Consider the following 17,553-nt stretch of genomic DNA (forward strand, 5'->3'; position numbering starts at 1 on the left):
TAGTTCTTGTATTATTATTATTATTTATTTTTTTACATGTGCTTTAGCTAAACAGCTGTTTGTTTGAAATGATTGTTCCTCTGGTTAATATTTTGTTAGTATTCAGAGAGAATGGTATGGTTGGGGCCTAAACAGGAAGTGTGTCTAGGCTAATTGAGAAACTTCATTCATTCATTCATTCATTAAAAAAAAGAAAAAAGAAAAAAGCTTATTAGACCATCAGCTTAACAAGTATTTGTTTCATTATTTATAACACTTTGTTAGTTGCTTTGAAGTCATATTTTTATAAGGCATTCAGTTCGGGAACATCCAACATAAACTGAAAACCATCAAAAGACTGCAAAAAAATTAAAATGAATAAATAAATAAATAAAAATAAGCAGTGCTATTGCAATTAATATAATGCGGTTTTGTTGTTTGTTTTTTAAATACCATGTATATAATTCATATGAATGCACTCAAAATTTGCCATGCATTATACTTCTATAAAACCTGATTGCATTTTATGTCCTTTAAAAATCCTCATAAACAGGAAGGGTATAGCACAAGCTAAATATACAGCTATAAGAAGTGGACCATGTCTGAAATGAGTTTGACTAATGGCTGGGGGTTTCAGAGAAACGGTGTGTGTTTCTCTGGAAAAAAATTAAAATAACAAGACATTTCTGATGACCTTCTGAATACCCCCTAAGAAACAATCAGCTGCTGAATGTCATGGAACAGTTTAATTAGAAACCTGATGCTGGTGACTGTGACCTCTTCAAATCTCAGACTAATGTAAGAGCTTTAACTTGATACTAATTATACAACCATTACAGGAGCTATATATGCAAAGTGTGGGCTAATGAGTGATATGAAATTTTAGTTTGTCTGCATCTTTCTAAAAAAATCCACAACAGATGGAGCCCATGACCCTCAGCAAAACTACCAGAGTATGTATGACAAATCACCCAGAAAAACATGCTCTCAAATTAAGATATTTTTGGGTCCTGGGATGTATGTGTGTGTGTGTTACCTACTTCACCATATTTTGGCGACAAATTTGTACCCAGAAGTGTTAAACCTGACAAAATCTCCTAAAACCACATCTTTTGTAAAATTTCAATACAAATCACTTTTCATAGGCTACATCCTCCGAAGGCTGCATTTGAAGGCCGATTGCGTCACTGCGGCGCGGCGAAGGCTGCCGTAATTCGACATCAAATGCACCCTCCGTTTCGCAAACAAATGAAGGATACATCAGATGGATCCTTCGCAGCCTACCCTATCCCAGAATTCACACCGCGCCGGTGAAGATGGGACTTTTATGACTTTTATGTGATGGTTCTGTGGCGGCTGACCAATACACTTCTAAATGTAAGTATTGTGTTTTAATTTACTCAAATAGCTAGCGAAACAAATGTCAAAAGTCAGGTCTTAAATGTGAACTTAAACTAACAATACCACTGCACACATTCAGGTGGTCTGAGGCATACGTTCTTTATATATATATATATATATATATACACATTATTATTGTTTTTTTAATTGAGGGCTGAATATGATAATTCCTTTACTGGGGACAAAAACTCTGCCAGGCCACAACAATAAGACAAGAAGTAGATAATAAGACTACTTAATAATTGGATGTCTTTGAGTTGTATTTTTATTTTATTATTATTGTACTGCTGTCATTCTAGGTATGTCCACAAATGTTTTAGGCAAACTTGATGATCCAGAAATATGATTTCTGGAGTATTTTGTATGCATGTCCTGCTGTGTCATATTTTAATAATTTTCATAAGTCTTTCCTTTTTGTCTTCTTTTAGGACAGTTCTGGAGAAAATGGGGCTGCTGTGAAACTTAAAAATGTAATGAATGAAGTTGTTCTGTACATTACTTTTGTAATTTAAGTTATTTGTAAATGAAGCAAAGCAATTTGTGTGCATTATTTTATTTTTGTATTATAAGTTGAAAATTGTAAATAAAAGATAAGAAGTGGTTCTGGAAATTGCTCATTTTTGCAAAGCAAGTTATAATTTGTAAATGAAAATAAATTGTTCTGTATAAAAGTACTTTTTACAAACAAGTACAAAATAACTTCAATTCAACTTCAGAAAAACAACATAAAATAAATTAACAATACATAAAACAGATTGGAGAAAACAAAAAAAAAAAAAAAACATTTGTATGTACGCTTTCATTCAGCTGAGCAGGGATGGGCTGCTCATAGAGAGCCTGGTGCAGGCTCTGCCAGTGGAACATCATCTGGGATGGGCTCCAGAGTGTTTGAGTGCATATTTCCACTGTCCAGCACACGTTTGTAAGTGGACTTTTTATATTCCGCTGCATGAAACTAAATAGGGTTGAAAACCTGTTTAAATATGTTCACCATGGTCCATTTATGTACATAATCAATAACATAATAAACAACATAAAATCACATTTTGGTAAGATATAAGTCAACATTTAACCGCTTTATATTTTGTATTTTTTTTTTTTATGTCATTACAATATTCAAGTAAGTTGAAACCCAATACTTACATTTAAAATATAATTCGGTAATTAAAAGTCAAAAACTAACAATTCAGGCTCCAGTTATTTTAATTTTCATTAACAAATACCATCTATGGCAGCTCACGTCTCGCACCATGGCTACGTGACAGGAGCGGAGATCGGGAACACCTGGTGGCGCAATCAGGAAATCCTGCGAAGGCTAGACTCGGAGCGTCCTCCGAAGGATGCAGTCGTTGAATTGGGACACAGCTTATGTGTCCCAATAATTAAAAGGCTCATAAATCAGCCAAATCATACTTGTTTACATCTAATGATGTGCAGGTTTCTGTGAGAGATGGCTGAGGGGATGGAGTATGAAAGAAAATATCATTAAACCAACAGAAAAAAAAGGAAGTCTTAAGATATATCTGTGTGTGTGTGTGTGTGTGTGTTACTTTAGTCTTTAAAAATGAATCACTCAGTTCTGTGAAATTATAACCTTCATAATGAGGTTCCAGCAACCAGATAAAAGGAACAATGATAATAATATGTGGCACATAAACAGCAGCAGTATGCTGTCCAGGTGGCATCTGCAATTTAGGTCGTCCCAATACAAGCAGCTGCAGTTTCCGTCTTCTCATTTTTTTTTCTCTCAGCAAAACACTCAGATGTAGATTATTTCAGATTTATTCGAAACATATCATAGCCAGATCATCTCACAGCTTCTCTACTGTATGTGTGTGTGTTTTGGCCATGTTTGTTCTCTCAGGGTTAAAGCAGCCCACAGCGACTCTGACAGATGGTCCAGCATCTCTGGACTGCAGCATCAGCATCACAAGGCTTTAATTGGAGGTTTCTATGCTCTTCAGCAGCCAAATATCTTCTGACCTTTGCTCACTCTCACCCTAATCACTGTGCACAATCGCTGTGAGATTGTACAGATCTCTTGCTTTCTTCTTTTTAAGAGACTTGGAAATTCAGAATGATATCTTATCATTAATTCATTTTAATAATTTGAAGCAGATATGATGAACTCACATGGCCATTGCTGCATTTCCACTCAGTCTCTCTCTGATACACTGACAAACTGTCCAAGCTAAATCAGATTAATTCAAAGCATGCAGTTTCAATAAATTAGTCAAAATCCATAAATAGCCTGATGTTTTTTTCTCCCTTTGTTTCTTATAGACAGCAGTACGATTATATGAAGATCAAATAGAAATGTCTTTAGAAGTATTCTATTTATTTATTAATTTTGGTGCCCCAAAAATTGTTCTGGCACAACATGCTGTAAAATTATTGACGGGGGGAAAAAATCCATATTTTGCCACCATTTTAACTTATAATGCAAATCTCATGAGGACAGACCAAGGCCCTGTTCCAAATGGTGCACTTGATGTGCACTTGTGATTTTGCAAAGGCTGCTGCATGCACGTGTCAGATGGTAGGGTTTCCAAATTGACATTTAAATGTTTCAGAAGAGTGCTCACAAGTGGCAAATATGTGACCACTACAAGTTCTTGATGTACATGTTTGTAAAGGTTTAGGGCGGCATTTGTGACAAAATCAAAAGGGTCAGGGTTTGGCTGGTTAGAATGGTCATGTTGTACAAGTTCTTGTGGCAACAATATCCTATTACAAGGATAATTGGAAAAACAATATACAATTCACTGCAGTTTCCAGCTGAAATGAACTCCAGTGGTAGTAAAACACCAACAACTTTTATTCCTTTTCACACAAATTATGTTTAAAAGGCAGTGCTTATTGATTAACAAATACTTAATTTGACATGGTTCCTTGCACAATACTGTTATCAGCTCAAAACACTTTTACCATAGTGTATGATTTGTAGATTAAAATTTGATGTCTACAGCACATGACCAGCTCCATATACAGGTGCATCTCAATAAATTAGAATGTCATGGAAAAGTTCATTTATTTCAGTAATTCAACTCAAATTGTGAAACTCATGTATTAAATAAATTCAATGCACACGGACTCAAGTAGTTTAAGTATTTGGTTATTTTAATTGTGATGATTTTGGCTCACATTTAACAAAAACCCACCAATTCACTATCTCAACAAATTAGAATATGGTGACATGCCAATCAGCTAATCAACTCAAAACACCTGCAAAGGTTTCCTGAGCCTTCAAAATGGTCTCTCAGTTTGGTTCACTAGGCTACACAATCATGGGGAAGACTGCTGATCTGACAGTTGTCCAGAAGACAATCATTGAAACCCTTCACAAGGAGGGTAAGCCACAAACATTAATTGCCAAAGAAGCTGGCTGTTCACAGAGTGCTGTATCCAAGCATGTTAACAGAAAGTTGAGTGGAAGGAAAAAGTGTGGAAGAAAAGATGCACAACCAACTGAGAGAACTGCAGCCTTATGAGGATTGTCAAGCAAAATCGATTCAAGAATTTGGGTGAACTTCACAAGGAATGGGGTCAAGGCATCAAGAGCCACCACACACAGACGTGTCAAGGAATTTGGCTACAGTTGTCGTATTCCTCTTGTAAAGCCACTCCTGAACCACAGACAACATCAGAGGAGTCTTACCTGGGCTAAGGAGAAGAATAACTGGACTGTTGCCCAGTGGTCCAACGTCCTCTTTTCAGACGAGAGCAAGTTTTGTATTTCATTTGGAAACCAAGGTCCTAGAGTCTGGAGGAAGGGTGGAGAAGCTCATAGCCCAAGTTGCTTGAAGTCCAGTGTTAAGTTTCCACAGTCTGTGATAATTTGGGGTGCAATGTTATCAGCTGGTGTTGGTCCATTGTGTTTTTTGAGTCACTGCACCCGTTTACCAAGAAAGTTTGGAGCACTTCATGTTTTCTTCTGCTGACCAGCTTTTTGAAGATGCTGATTTCATTTTCCAGCAGGATTTGGCACCTGCCCACACTGCCAAAAGCACCAAAAGTTGGTTAAATGACCATGGTGTTGGTGTGCTTGACTGGCCAGCAAACTCACCAGACCTGAGCCCCATAGAGAATCTATGGGGTATTGTCAAGAGGAAAATGAGAAACAAGAGACCAAAAAATGCAGATGAGCTGAAGGCCACTGTCAAAGAAAGGTGGTACACCTCAGCAGTGCCACAAACTGATCACCTCCATGCAACGCCGAATTGAGGCAGTAATTAGAGCAAAATGAGCCCCTACCAAGTATTGAGTACATATACAGTAAATTAACATAATTTCCAGAAGGCCAACAATTCACAAATTCTTTTTTTTTTATTGGTCTTATGAAGTATTCTAATTTGTTGAGATAGTGAATTGGTGGGTTTTTGTTAAATGTGAGCCAAAATCATCACAATTAAAAGAACCAAAGACTTAAACTACTTTGGTCTGTGTGCATTGGATTTATTTAATACACGAGTTTCACAATTTGAGTTGAATTACTGAAATAAATGAACTTTTCGACGACATTCTAATTTATTGAGATGCACCTGTATATATGGATTTTCTGACATTTAAACTTGCTTGGTAGCGCACCTGGTACAGCATTGCACATGTAGAACTTGGGTATGAGTCCTGTAAACCACAAGTCATTATAAAAGAGCTCAACAACTTGTGTCATAGTTGCTTTTTGCAAATTTTTTATTTTTTTTATCTCTCAATTTCTGTTGTTAACACTTTCAGTTCAGCTTTAGGTAGTTGAACTCTTAGAAGCATGGATGTTTTGCCAATCATTATTGCACATTCAAGTCTTTAGTGACCTGGACCTGCAGTATATATCCAGTACGGATGGATCTCTAACTGCTGCAATAGCAAAATATTCATATTTAGTCATCAGATATTTACATATTGTTATGCAGGAAAAATACACTTACACTATGGCACACCTCAGGTCTCTAGCGACCCTATACACAATTTACAATAAATTAATTGGAAAACAGACATTCTTTTATATTGATTTTTTTTTGTTCTTCTTTTTTTTCTTGTTATATTGTTTATAATGAATAGGCTGGGGAATACTAAGAAAGTTGATGTCCAACTTAAAAAAAATAAATAAATAAAATAAAGAGCGAGAGGGTAGCGTATATGAATATGAATAACGTCCCGGGTCGCTAAAGACCCAAGGTATGCATTTAAGGGTTAAGTATAGGTTCTACGTTATTTAGAGAATTAACCTTTTGGTGCCACTCACCGGACATTTTATTTCCAAAATGCCACCAACAACTAGCATAATAAAGCATTGCCAGATTGACATAAATCTGTTTCAGACTGAAGGCACTGTTAGTGCCTCACACTAGACATTTCACTTTGAAAGTGTTGTGAAGCAGCAAAATATAATTTTATCTTCTCACAGCAAGGATGTTCATTTAAATTAAACAATGAAAGTCACTTTAGATAAAAGTGTCTATTAAATGCATCACAATAAAGATTACAAAAAAAGCCTAAAATTCACCAAGCTGGTAATCAGGCAAATGAATGACCATTAATATTTTGTTTGTATTGCTGTACGGAATCTATTTAAATGTAGTAAAAAGGAAGTATAATAAAAAAAGGTTCTTACGGGTGTTAAAATAATACATTGTGGCTGTCTATAGATTGCTCACCATCGGCGATGAAGTGTTCAGGAACGTGGAGCGTGACCTTGACGGTGAGAGGACAGGATGTTTGCGTGCCATACACGACTGCCACCACACACGTGCAGACGGTGATCAGTGTTAACGTGGCCTTGCTCATGGGACTCTGAGGGCAGCCTGTGGGAACAGATAGAGGAACACGATTATACAGATCAGATTCCTACTGTTTCATATCAACATCACACCTCTCCCATTCACCATCACATGGACCCCTCACTGAACTGCTGCCCTCTACCATTATCAGACTCATTATATATATATATATATATATATATATATATATACACACACACACACACACACACACACACACACACTATTGCTTTTCATCATTTTGTATTGTTTAGTTTTGGGCTCAGTAAGACTGCATTTATTTGATCAAAAATACAGTAAAAAGGTTAAATATTATTACAATTTCAAATAATTGTTCTCTATGTGAATATATTGTAAAACGTCATTTACTGCTGTGATTAAAGCTGCATTTTCAGCATCATTAGGCTACTCCAGTCTTCAGTGTCAAAATGCCCTTCAGAAATCATTCTTTCTAATATGCTAATTTACTGCTCAAGAAAAATTTTTTACTATCTATTTTGAAAACAGTTTTACTGCTTCATATTCATATTTTGTGCAAACCAATGTTTTACAGATAATGTCTTTTTTTTTTTTTTTTCAATTTAATGCATTTGTGCTGAATAAAATTATTGGAAAAAAACGAGCTTCAGATAAAACAAGATGTTTTGTGAGGAACAATTATGTTAACTCACACTAATCTGAACGTTTCTAATGTTTTCTTTTATTAGTTGATTGTGATTTTTTTCCCCCTTGAATCTGAACCAGTCTCCAGAGTATAATCATGTCACTGTTTAATATAACAAAAACAGCAGATAACAGTTTTCCAAGCTGTTCTCAGAATTCTCCACTTCATTCCAATGGAATGTTCTATAATGTTTCCTGGGTGAGTAACAATAACCAAAGGAGGGTGGAGCTTAGGGAAAGGTCGATTCGGATCACTTAATACAGCGAGAAGCTCTAATGCTACAATAAAACAAGGAACAACAAGCCCCCTGATGCTTTCTGAGGACAGCCTGACTATAAATTGAATCCTCGAGCTCCCTGTAGAGTGGACGTGGGAGTGAGAGTGTTTATTCCCATGTCTCATAGCTCTGTGATGACGATCAGATTTATGTAACATAAAAATAAAAGCTTAAAGTCCAATAGGAACAATTCGTCTGTGTGGAAGAGGTTAAGCTAAAACTCTGAAACCTCCACATCTAGTGAGAAATGACAAATAGGCAGCTTTAATGAAGATCAGACGCTTTAAAGTCAAAGAACAGCATGTAATATATTTTTTTTAAAAACAGGTAACAATTAATACCAGCTCCCAACAAGCAATAAATATTATTCTTACGAGCATATTAGTGACCTTCACAAGCAAAGAAACTCTCTAAGCTATTTATTCTGTTCTTCAATTAGCTAAGTTTAGAAAAGTCCTTGTTAAGACTTGACTGATTTCTTTGTGCAGAAAACAGATAATGGGTTTTCATCATTACCCGACATGACTTAGATATCAGAGTTAGCCTAAAAATAATATACATTAACTGTTGTCTTGGAAACTGTGCTGAGATACACCCGACTAAGTGTTATAGAGTGCCCGGTGGGGTGAAATAAAAAGTGAAAGTAACTCCTCTTCAAGCAAATTCAAGAACCTGATATTTCTGTAGCTTGCATCCAAACATCTCACATATGCTTGTATTTGTTTTGTTGTCTCTGCCGTGTTCAATACTCCTCCGAGAGGTCACACCTGGCTTGTTCTTCACAGTGCATTCACAGTATCTCACGTCTCTTCCAGAACAATCTGTTCCTAACTGTAGCCATCGGAGAACAGCCCACGATTATTAGCTCCATCTCGACTGGAGATCCAGAAAATATTTTCAAAAAACAGACGATGGGCGCTGAGCAAGTGGATTAGAAACAGGTGGACATGGACACAGGTAAACAAAAGTGCAAAATAAACAAAAAAATAGATTAAATCACCATCTGGAAGAGGTTCTGAACTTATGACAACGGAAACAGGATATGCACACAGTATAGATCTTGCAATGTTGTACATATTTAAGCATAATTTCGTAAGACTTTACGATTAGTATTAACATTTATTAATGTTTGTTAAAATGAATTGTTAGTTCAAGTTAGCTCAAGTCCATGAATAACATTAACATATTTGTTTTGATTTTAATAATGTGTCAGTAAATACTGAAGCTAACGATAGGTAAGATAAATAAGTGCTTTAGAAACATTTATATTTTTAGTACATGTTAGTACTTTATATTAATCTTTATATTATATATATACTTGTTATATACATGTAATATACTTTTATACAGTTATATCATAATACCTGTTTTTATTGTATTATTCGCTCAAAAAAAAAAACACTGAATCATTCAGGAACTAAACATCACTGCTTATGTATGTATTCATGTATGTATGCATGTATGTATGTATTTATTTATTTTAAATTTCCCTGTTACTCATAGAAATTCACTGAAGCAGTTACCATTGCTAGTTCAATTTTCTTTTGTTTCTTTTTTTTAATAAATGTAGTTGTTTTGTTTGTATATAAAAATATAAATGCATGCTTTTGATTCACTGATTCACTAAAAAGAGCCGGCTTATAAGAGTCATTTTTCGGGAATCAAACTTCACTGGCCACACCGCATGTTTTGCTCTGTAGATTTTCTGTTGTGGCACCATTGCATAGAAATACATGAGTATTTTAGTATGGTGACCCTTGCACACTGGCAAACTAATGCATATGTGAGAACTCGTCTGGGATTATTTTTTAAAATAAGAGCTGAATTCTGAGTAAGAAACCTAAATTAATCCCAATAGTAACTTTGTATTGGCTGAAAACACAAGAATATTGATTGTGAATAAAGTGATGTGGTGCAAAAGCATTTAACAGGATTCTTTTTGAAATGGTTTATCAATATTGTCTTCCAATTACAATATATGATTTATCAAAAAGACATGCACACATAAATGAAATGATACAACCAGAACTTACTGTATATGTAGCCTATTTTCAATTTTAAGTGCATGCATTCCAAACCAACTGTAACAGGGTTGAAATAATTGAATGCTTTTAGGTTTGTAAGGTATATCAATCAACATATTTAGGTTAGGTTAAGAATCACCATAACCCAATTACCCATCTTTATTGACCACTAATCTAGGATACATTTATTTATTTATTTTACAAATTTGCATAGCACTCATTTAAATGGCACTTTTTTGTGCTGAAGTAAGAAATCCCTTCATATTGACAAATTGTGTTAAGTAATTCAACAGTGATTCATATGTATGACTAATACATAAATAACGTATTATATTACAGTGTTTAGTTTAACAGTTACTAAAATAATAGGTTACAGTGACACATCTTTAAACGTGAAACTGGCCGCAATCACTGTAAAAGACTTAAGAGTACATTAGCATATGTCCCTACACAACAGCATATACACACGCCAAACACAAACACACTCACTCTCTCTCTCTCTCTCTCTCTCTCTCCTGGCTTTCCTAAGTGAATGAGCAAGTCCTTGACAAAGCTTAGCAGAGCTTCACACTTGTATGTCCTTCATGCTAGAGAGCATCTTCCACACAATGCTCAGCAACACTCCTGGCTGTGCATTGATAACGCTCATGCATACATATAAAAAATGACAAATTCAGATTGGACACGAAAACACATGTACCCATAAAATGCAGCTCACCCTCTGTTTATTTCCGTTCGCTTTCTGTGTCTGTCTGCAATGCAATAACTCACAGGATAACTTCAGTCTGAGTTGTTTATCAATGACCATTTTCAAACTGAAAATGGCTGCTCGGCGAGAAAACAAATATACGCAACAGAACCATAGAGATGGATCCTCTCTGAACTCTGAGCATAACATATATATTTTTGCATGTCCTTGAATGCACACCCACAACATCCTCTTGAAAATAGCTCAGCTATCAGCACAGATCGAGTATGAGGGATAATTCATAGCAGCTCAGAAGAGCAAACAGTGGCCTTGAGGAATCAATAATGAACCCTGTTCTGTCCCTTCTGCTCAGAGCTCCTGGTTTGATAGTGAGCAAGTTTGCAGCACTTCTACCACTACAGCTTTTGATACAGATCGATTTAGACTGACACCACCACAATGAAAAGGGCTGAAACTCAGTGAAACAAATTTCCTAGACAATTTCTTCTTCTTATACCTTTTAACTTTGAGTTTTGCAATGGAAAATACACTGCAAAAAGATAACGGTGAAAATAAATAAATGAGTGGTGCTCGCCTGTGCAAAACCCACTGCCACAATTTTTTGTCTGCCCCAAATCTCTGAAATATTTGGGTCTGTTGATATGACTTGGGTTTAATGTCGGTCTATGGGTTTTATCATCCTACTGGTAAAAACTGCAAGCCCGATCATTCAGAAAAGCAACAACAAAGCTCTCACAAGCTGTATGATTTAAGGTCTCATTCACATCCATAACACAAAAGGTGTGGGAAAAAGTGCAGCTGAAGTGGGTGGAAGAACTACAAGCAATAACAGTAGTGATGCTTGCCTTGGGAAGATGACTATAATATCACAGTCCCAAGCCTTTCACTAAAAGGGAAAAGTACAAAACAAGTCCATCTCATGCTTTTAAAAGCCTTACAAAACAAACAGGCAATATAAATATGCTGCCGGAAATAAAATGTTTTTCTCAGCATTCAGGGCAACATTTGAAAGGCCATCAAAGCAGAAAGATGCTTACTGCCTGCAGTCACAATATCTATATTAGTCACAGTATCTACCATCACAAATAACTGTGCATGCTAACCTGCCTTGTGGCTTTTTGTGTTTGCTTATTTATTCATTTAATTAATTATTTAGTTATATCCAGGTCACATTAAAACTTGGAAACTTGGTAAATTATTTATGCATTAACACTTTATTTTAAGGACCAATTCTCACTATTAACTAGTTGATCATTAGCATGCATATTACTAGCATATTGGCTGTTTATTAGTACTTATTAGTCACATATTAATGGCTTATTCTGAAAGACCATATTCTAGACCCTTTAACCCAACCCACAACCTTACCTTATAATTATTAATAAGCAGCAAATTAGGAGTTTGTTGAGGGAAAACCCTTGTAGTGACTATGTATTCCCTAATCAAAAGTGCTACTTTCACACTTTAGTAACTATTAACTATGACGTTTGCCTCAGTAAACTACTAATTTGCTGCTTATTAATAGTTACTAAGGTATTTGTTAAGTTTAGGAATAGGGTGGATTATGGGATCTAAGATAACACTTTAGAATAGGGAACACTAATTCACTATTAACTATGACTTTTCCCTCAATAAAGTCCTAATTTGCTGCTTATTAATAGTTAGTAAGGTAGTTGTTAATTTTAGGTATTGGGTAGGATTAGGGATGTAGAATAGGGTCATGTAGAATACGGCATTAATATGAGTTTAATTAGTACTAATAAATGGCTAATATTCTAGTAATATGCATGCTAATAAGCAATTAGTTAAGAGACCCTAAAATAAAGTTTTACCGTATCTAAAATATGCTCTTGGAGAATAAGGCAATAAACCATGCTAGTAGTATGCATGCTAATAAGCAACTAGTTAATAGTGAGAATTGGTCCCTAAACTTTTGTTATCGTATTATTAAATGGAAAAGTTATTAAATGTTATTAACTCTTTCCCCACCAGCCTTTTGGGGGGGAAAAAACAAACAAACAAAAAATAAAACAGTTACCAGCCACCGTCAGCATGTTTGATGATTTTCACTAAAATTTCATGACCCCGAGATTATTTTGTTGTATGAATAACTGAACATGCAATACACCTAAATAAAGAACAGAACCTCAAAACAAAAAGCATCATTTAAGCAAAATTCTGAGCAAAAAAAAAAAAATAAATAAACTGAGAAAATCACATTTTTTACCTAATACTACATCTGGATCATATCGTAAGTGACATTTTTGGTGAAATGGAGATATATACTGTACATCAAATGAAAGCTCTTAATGAGCTCTTTCTACTGGCAAAAGTACAGTCATCCATGAGTGCACAAATTTGTATTATAAACAATTGAAATTAGTACACAAAGTCAGATCAAACTATGGTAAAATTTTTGTTTTGGCTCTCCTGTAAAGTTGGTGAAATGTCACTTATGCCCTTCTGGTTCTCACCCCTCAATATTCAGTACAATGATCAAAGCAAAGATGCAGTAGATGGCTTCCATCAGCACCCCCAAAGCTTTCACAGTCCTTTGCCACTTCCTGGATCGACATTTCACTCAGTAACATTAGGCAATTTTAATTTCTATGCTGTTTGTTGTTGATGATCGCATTGTTTTTCATATGCATGCTTACATATGACATCCCTCATTTCTGCGCCTTCCTTGCCTGTGTTTTTGATCAGAACATTCTGGAGTTATTCAGGAGATGCATAATAGCGCCTTTGAGCATATAACTGCTGAAAATTCCGTGTTTGGCAGGGAAAGAGTTAAGGTCATTATTGTTCCCAAAAGTTAGTGTACCTTTTTTTTTTTTTTTTCCAGAAACAAAGGAGTCAAGTCAGTGACAAGTAAGTGTTTATTTGTTTGTTTGTTATTTATTTATTTAACATCAATCAAGATTTATAACCAAGCTTGAATTTTGGAAATTAGTCTAATTACGAAACTGTGATTTAGTTGTGAGTATTTAAGAGTAGTTATAGGTTAGCTATGATATCAGCTTTATCATCACAAATAAATTGTATAATTGTAACGAATCCGGTTCATGGTCTTCTGTCCACTCGCCATCAGAGGTCACCCTTCCTTCATATTGACCCTTACACCATACAGACTGTTACATGTCACTCTGGACTACAGTTCCCATCATCCATTGCACTGATTGCACATACACAGCTGAATGCACTGATCACACAGCTGTCAACAATCACACGCTCACCTGAGAGCCATTGCACACACTACATAACACCCACTCAGATCCTGTTCAGATCGCCGAGTATTGTCTAGCGTTTAGCACTCTCCTAGTGTTAGCTACTTACCAAGCCTTTCTGTGTTTGTTTTGTCTTTAGTCTCCTGTATTGTTCAGCGTGTATCACTCTCCTAGTGATAGCTGCCTTACGGAGTCTTGTTTCTAGTTTAGTCTAGTCTTTTCGTATTGCCTTGTTTCTTGTTTCCTGATTCCTGCCTGTGTACCTTGGATTAACCCTTGACTCGCCCCTTGGACGCTGTCTGTACCTCGTCTGGAATATTGCTCGTGTTTCTGGATTACTCTTCTTGTCAAGCCCTCTGGATTCTGTTCGCCGATCGATGACCTACGCCAGCCCTAGGAATATTCTTGTGTTTTGTCCATGCTATACCTATCTGCTAGTGTTTCGACCCTGCCTGTGTTTGTTGACCACGTCTGTCAATAAAAAGCTTGCATGTGGATCCGCACGCCTCAAAAACAAAAGTAAATTATCTCCAAAACAGATGAATCTGGCAATGCTTTATTATGTTGGTTGTTGTATGTATCATGACAGTTAGGAAATAAAATGTCCGCTGAGTGGCACTAAAAGTTTAATACTCTAACATGTCTGAAAATACATAAAACCTAACCGATGGTGTTAATAAAAGCAAACTTGAGATAAAACACATTTGCTGAAGCAAACCATGTTGTAATTTCTCGATTCTCCATGTCTTTATCCTTTTTTTTTATTGTGACTTGTGTTTCATGGGACTAATACTCGTGTGCTTTAGATCATAAGTGAATTGCCATACCAGGTGCTCTACTGAGCAAGTTTACGACATCAGAAACGCCAAACATATGGAACTGACTATGTAATACAAAAATCAAAATGTGTTAGTTTTCAAATCATGCACTATTTTAAAAGTGTTTTGAGCTCATATCATAGTATTGTGCAAGGTACCACACAAAAATAAGTCTTTATTAATCAATAATCTGCCACTTAAGCAAAATTTTTGTTAAAAGGGATACAAACTGTTGGTTTTACTGCCATTCGTGTTTATTTCAGCTGGAAACTCCTGTAAATATAAATAGGTACATTTTTTGGAGTTTTGCAAAACTCTAGGTAGAGGCACATTTCTTTTCCAATGAGCCTAGTTTTAGTGGAAATGTTAATGACTTTCAAAAAATGCTGCCTACTTTTTAAGAACAGAGTTTAAGAAAGCTTGCAAAATAAGCCTTGAATGCTAGCTACCATAGGTTCGCAGCTCACTAGGTTTTGGAACACAGTGACAGTTTATAGGGCATATTTTGGTATTAAATTCATCATTGTGCGATTAAAGAGTCTGAGAGTAATGCCAGTGTGAACTGTGATGTTCGTGTCTTGTGAGACACCACTTTATGCACCGTCATAAATTCTCAGTGGGCCATTCTGAAAGCTGGTGATAGATGAGTGTGACTGCAGGACTCTGATGCTACATGCTGAGCTAATCATCTCTACCAGGAGTTGTTTGTCTCTCAACCCTGATAAAATAACAACAGGAAGTGACTGATTTTTCTTCCTCCAATTTTGCAGACATGGTGAGCTGCTTTGCATAGAGAGATCTTTGTTCCAGAAAAATCAATTTCCAGTTTGGTCTTGTTTGATATTTTCCTTATTTTATGTGATCTGCTGCATGCATTCATGAACATTTAAAGCCAGTTTTATTTCAATATCTTTGATTATAGTTTTTGTTAATATTTTGAATTAGAAATTATTTTTATATTTTCTGTTTTCACTTTAATTTTAGTTAAAGTTAGAAATGAAATTTTGAAAATTAGAAATGTTGCCTCGTAAAAATAAACACATTTAAAATATATTTAAACTAATATTGACATTATGTAACAATTCGGTAACACTTTAGAATAGGGAACATTTATTCATTATTAACTACGACTTTTCCCTCAATAAATTCCTAATTTGCAGCTTATTAATAGTTAGTAAGGTAGTTGTTAAGTTTAGGTATTGGGTAGGATTAGGGATGTAGAATAAGGTCATGTAGAATAAGGCATTAATATGTGCTTAATTAGTACTAATAAATGGCTAATATTCTAGTAATATGCATGCTAATAAGCAACTAGTTAAGATACCCTAAAATAAAGTGTTACCAACAGTTCATTTTATTGATTTTTTTTTTACTGGTTTTAATTTTAGTTTCAATTAATGATAATAACCCTGGTTTGTCACTTTCCAAAAAATAAAAAAAATAAAAAAATAAAAAATAAATACTGTAAAATTGGTGCTCCAATAAATGTTTTAAGCAATAAAGCACAATCAGAAGCTCTTTTGAGACATTAAACATTAGATAAATTATAATGTAACATAAAATTAATATTTGAAAAAAAAGCTTATTTGAAATACACATTATGATTCAATAATTTTGCATAAAATTATACTAGTCCAGTTCATCATGTTATTAGAAAAGAGCATTAATATTATTGTATCATTGTGTTTGGAATAGTGTATTTTAAAACAATATACTTAAGTGAAAACTGTATATAATGTTTTTAGACACTTGGGGCCATATTTACTAAACAGGGCAAATTAGCATTATAGCTATTAATTCAATTCCATAAATGCGCTGATGGGAGGGGAAAATTATGCGGGTGATTTACTAACAATACGCACATTAAAGAACACAGATGCAGCCAGATCGTTTCCATAATGATGAGTGCACTCTACCAAGAGCAGCGGGTAACACTTTATTTTAGGGTCTCTTAACTAGTTGTTTATTAGCATGCATATTACTAGAATATTAGCTATTTATTAGTAGTAATTAAGCACATATTAATGCCTTATTCTACATGACCTTATTCTACATCCCTAATCCTACCCAATACCTAAATTTAACAACTACCTTACTAACTATTAATAAGCAGCAAATTAGGAATTTATTGAGGGAAAAGTCATAGTTAATAATGAATAATTGTTCCCTATTCTAAAGTGTTACCGAGCAGCGCAAATTACCGCCTGCTTTAAGACATGCTTTTTTTGGGCGTTAAATAATGGCACAAATACCAGTAATTTGACGAGCGCAAACATTAGTAAATCGTGTTGCGTGATTCATTTGAATACTTTCCCCCCATAAATTTTGCATCTGAAAGGTTAACTCCCACAAATGCATATTCAATAAGGTCAGGCACAAAAATAACTGTGTCCACGCCTTGTCAGCAGTAATTCTTCACTGCACATCTTTAGTAAATCCTGACAGTACTATTTTAATGTCAAAAGACGGTTTGCGCTGGCGCAAGCTGTTAGTAAATCTGGCTCTTACTGTACACTGTAATAAAATTACATGATAAATAAATAATAGCAACATATGTTTTCCCATTATTCAATGTGATTATACTTAAAAAAAAAAAAAAAAAAGTTTTATAGTTTAAATTTATATTAAATGCAATTAACTGAACTTTAGAGTTTTGTTTGACCCACTTAAGTAATCT

At 35.0% G+C, this 17,553-nt stretch overlaps 1 protein-coding gene across 3 annotated transcripts in view; it reads right to left on the reverse strand.

The window, feature by feature from the left end:
• LOC131540270 (astrotactin-2-like) overlaps positions 1-17,553 on the reverse strand; it is a 588,347-nt gene that overhangs the window by 324,779 nt on the left and 246,015 nt on the right. For all 3 annotated transcript variants that reach the window (XM_058774886.1, XM_058774887.1, XM_058774885.1), the window contains one exon: positions 7,035-7,181. In XM_058774886.1, coding sequence (XP_058630869.1) covers positions 7,035-7,181 — 147 coding nt within the window. The remainder of the gene's footprint in view (positions 1-7,034; positions 7,182-17,553) is intronic.

The sequence above is a fragment of the Onychostoma macrolepis genome, chromosome 05 (assembly GCF_012432095.1).
Source record: "Onychostoma macrolepis isolate SWU-2019 chromosome 05, ASM1243209v1, whole genome shotgun sequence".
Lineage (NCBI taxonomy): Eukaryota > Metazoa > Chordata > Actinopteri > Cypriniformes > Cyprinidae > Onychostoma > Onychostoma macrolepis.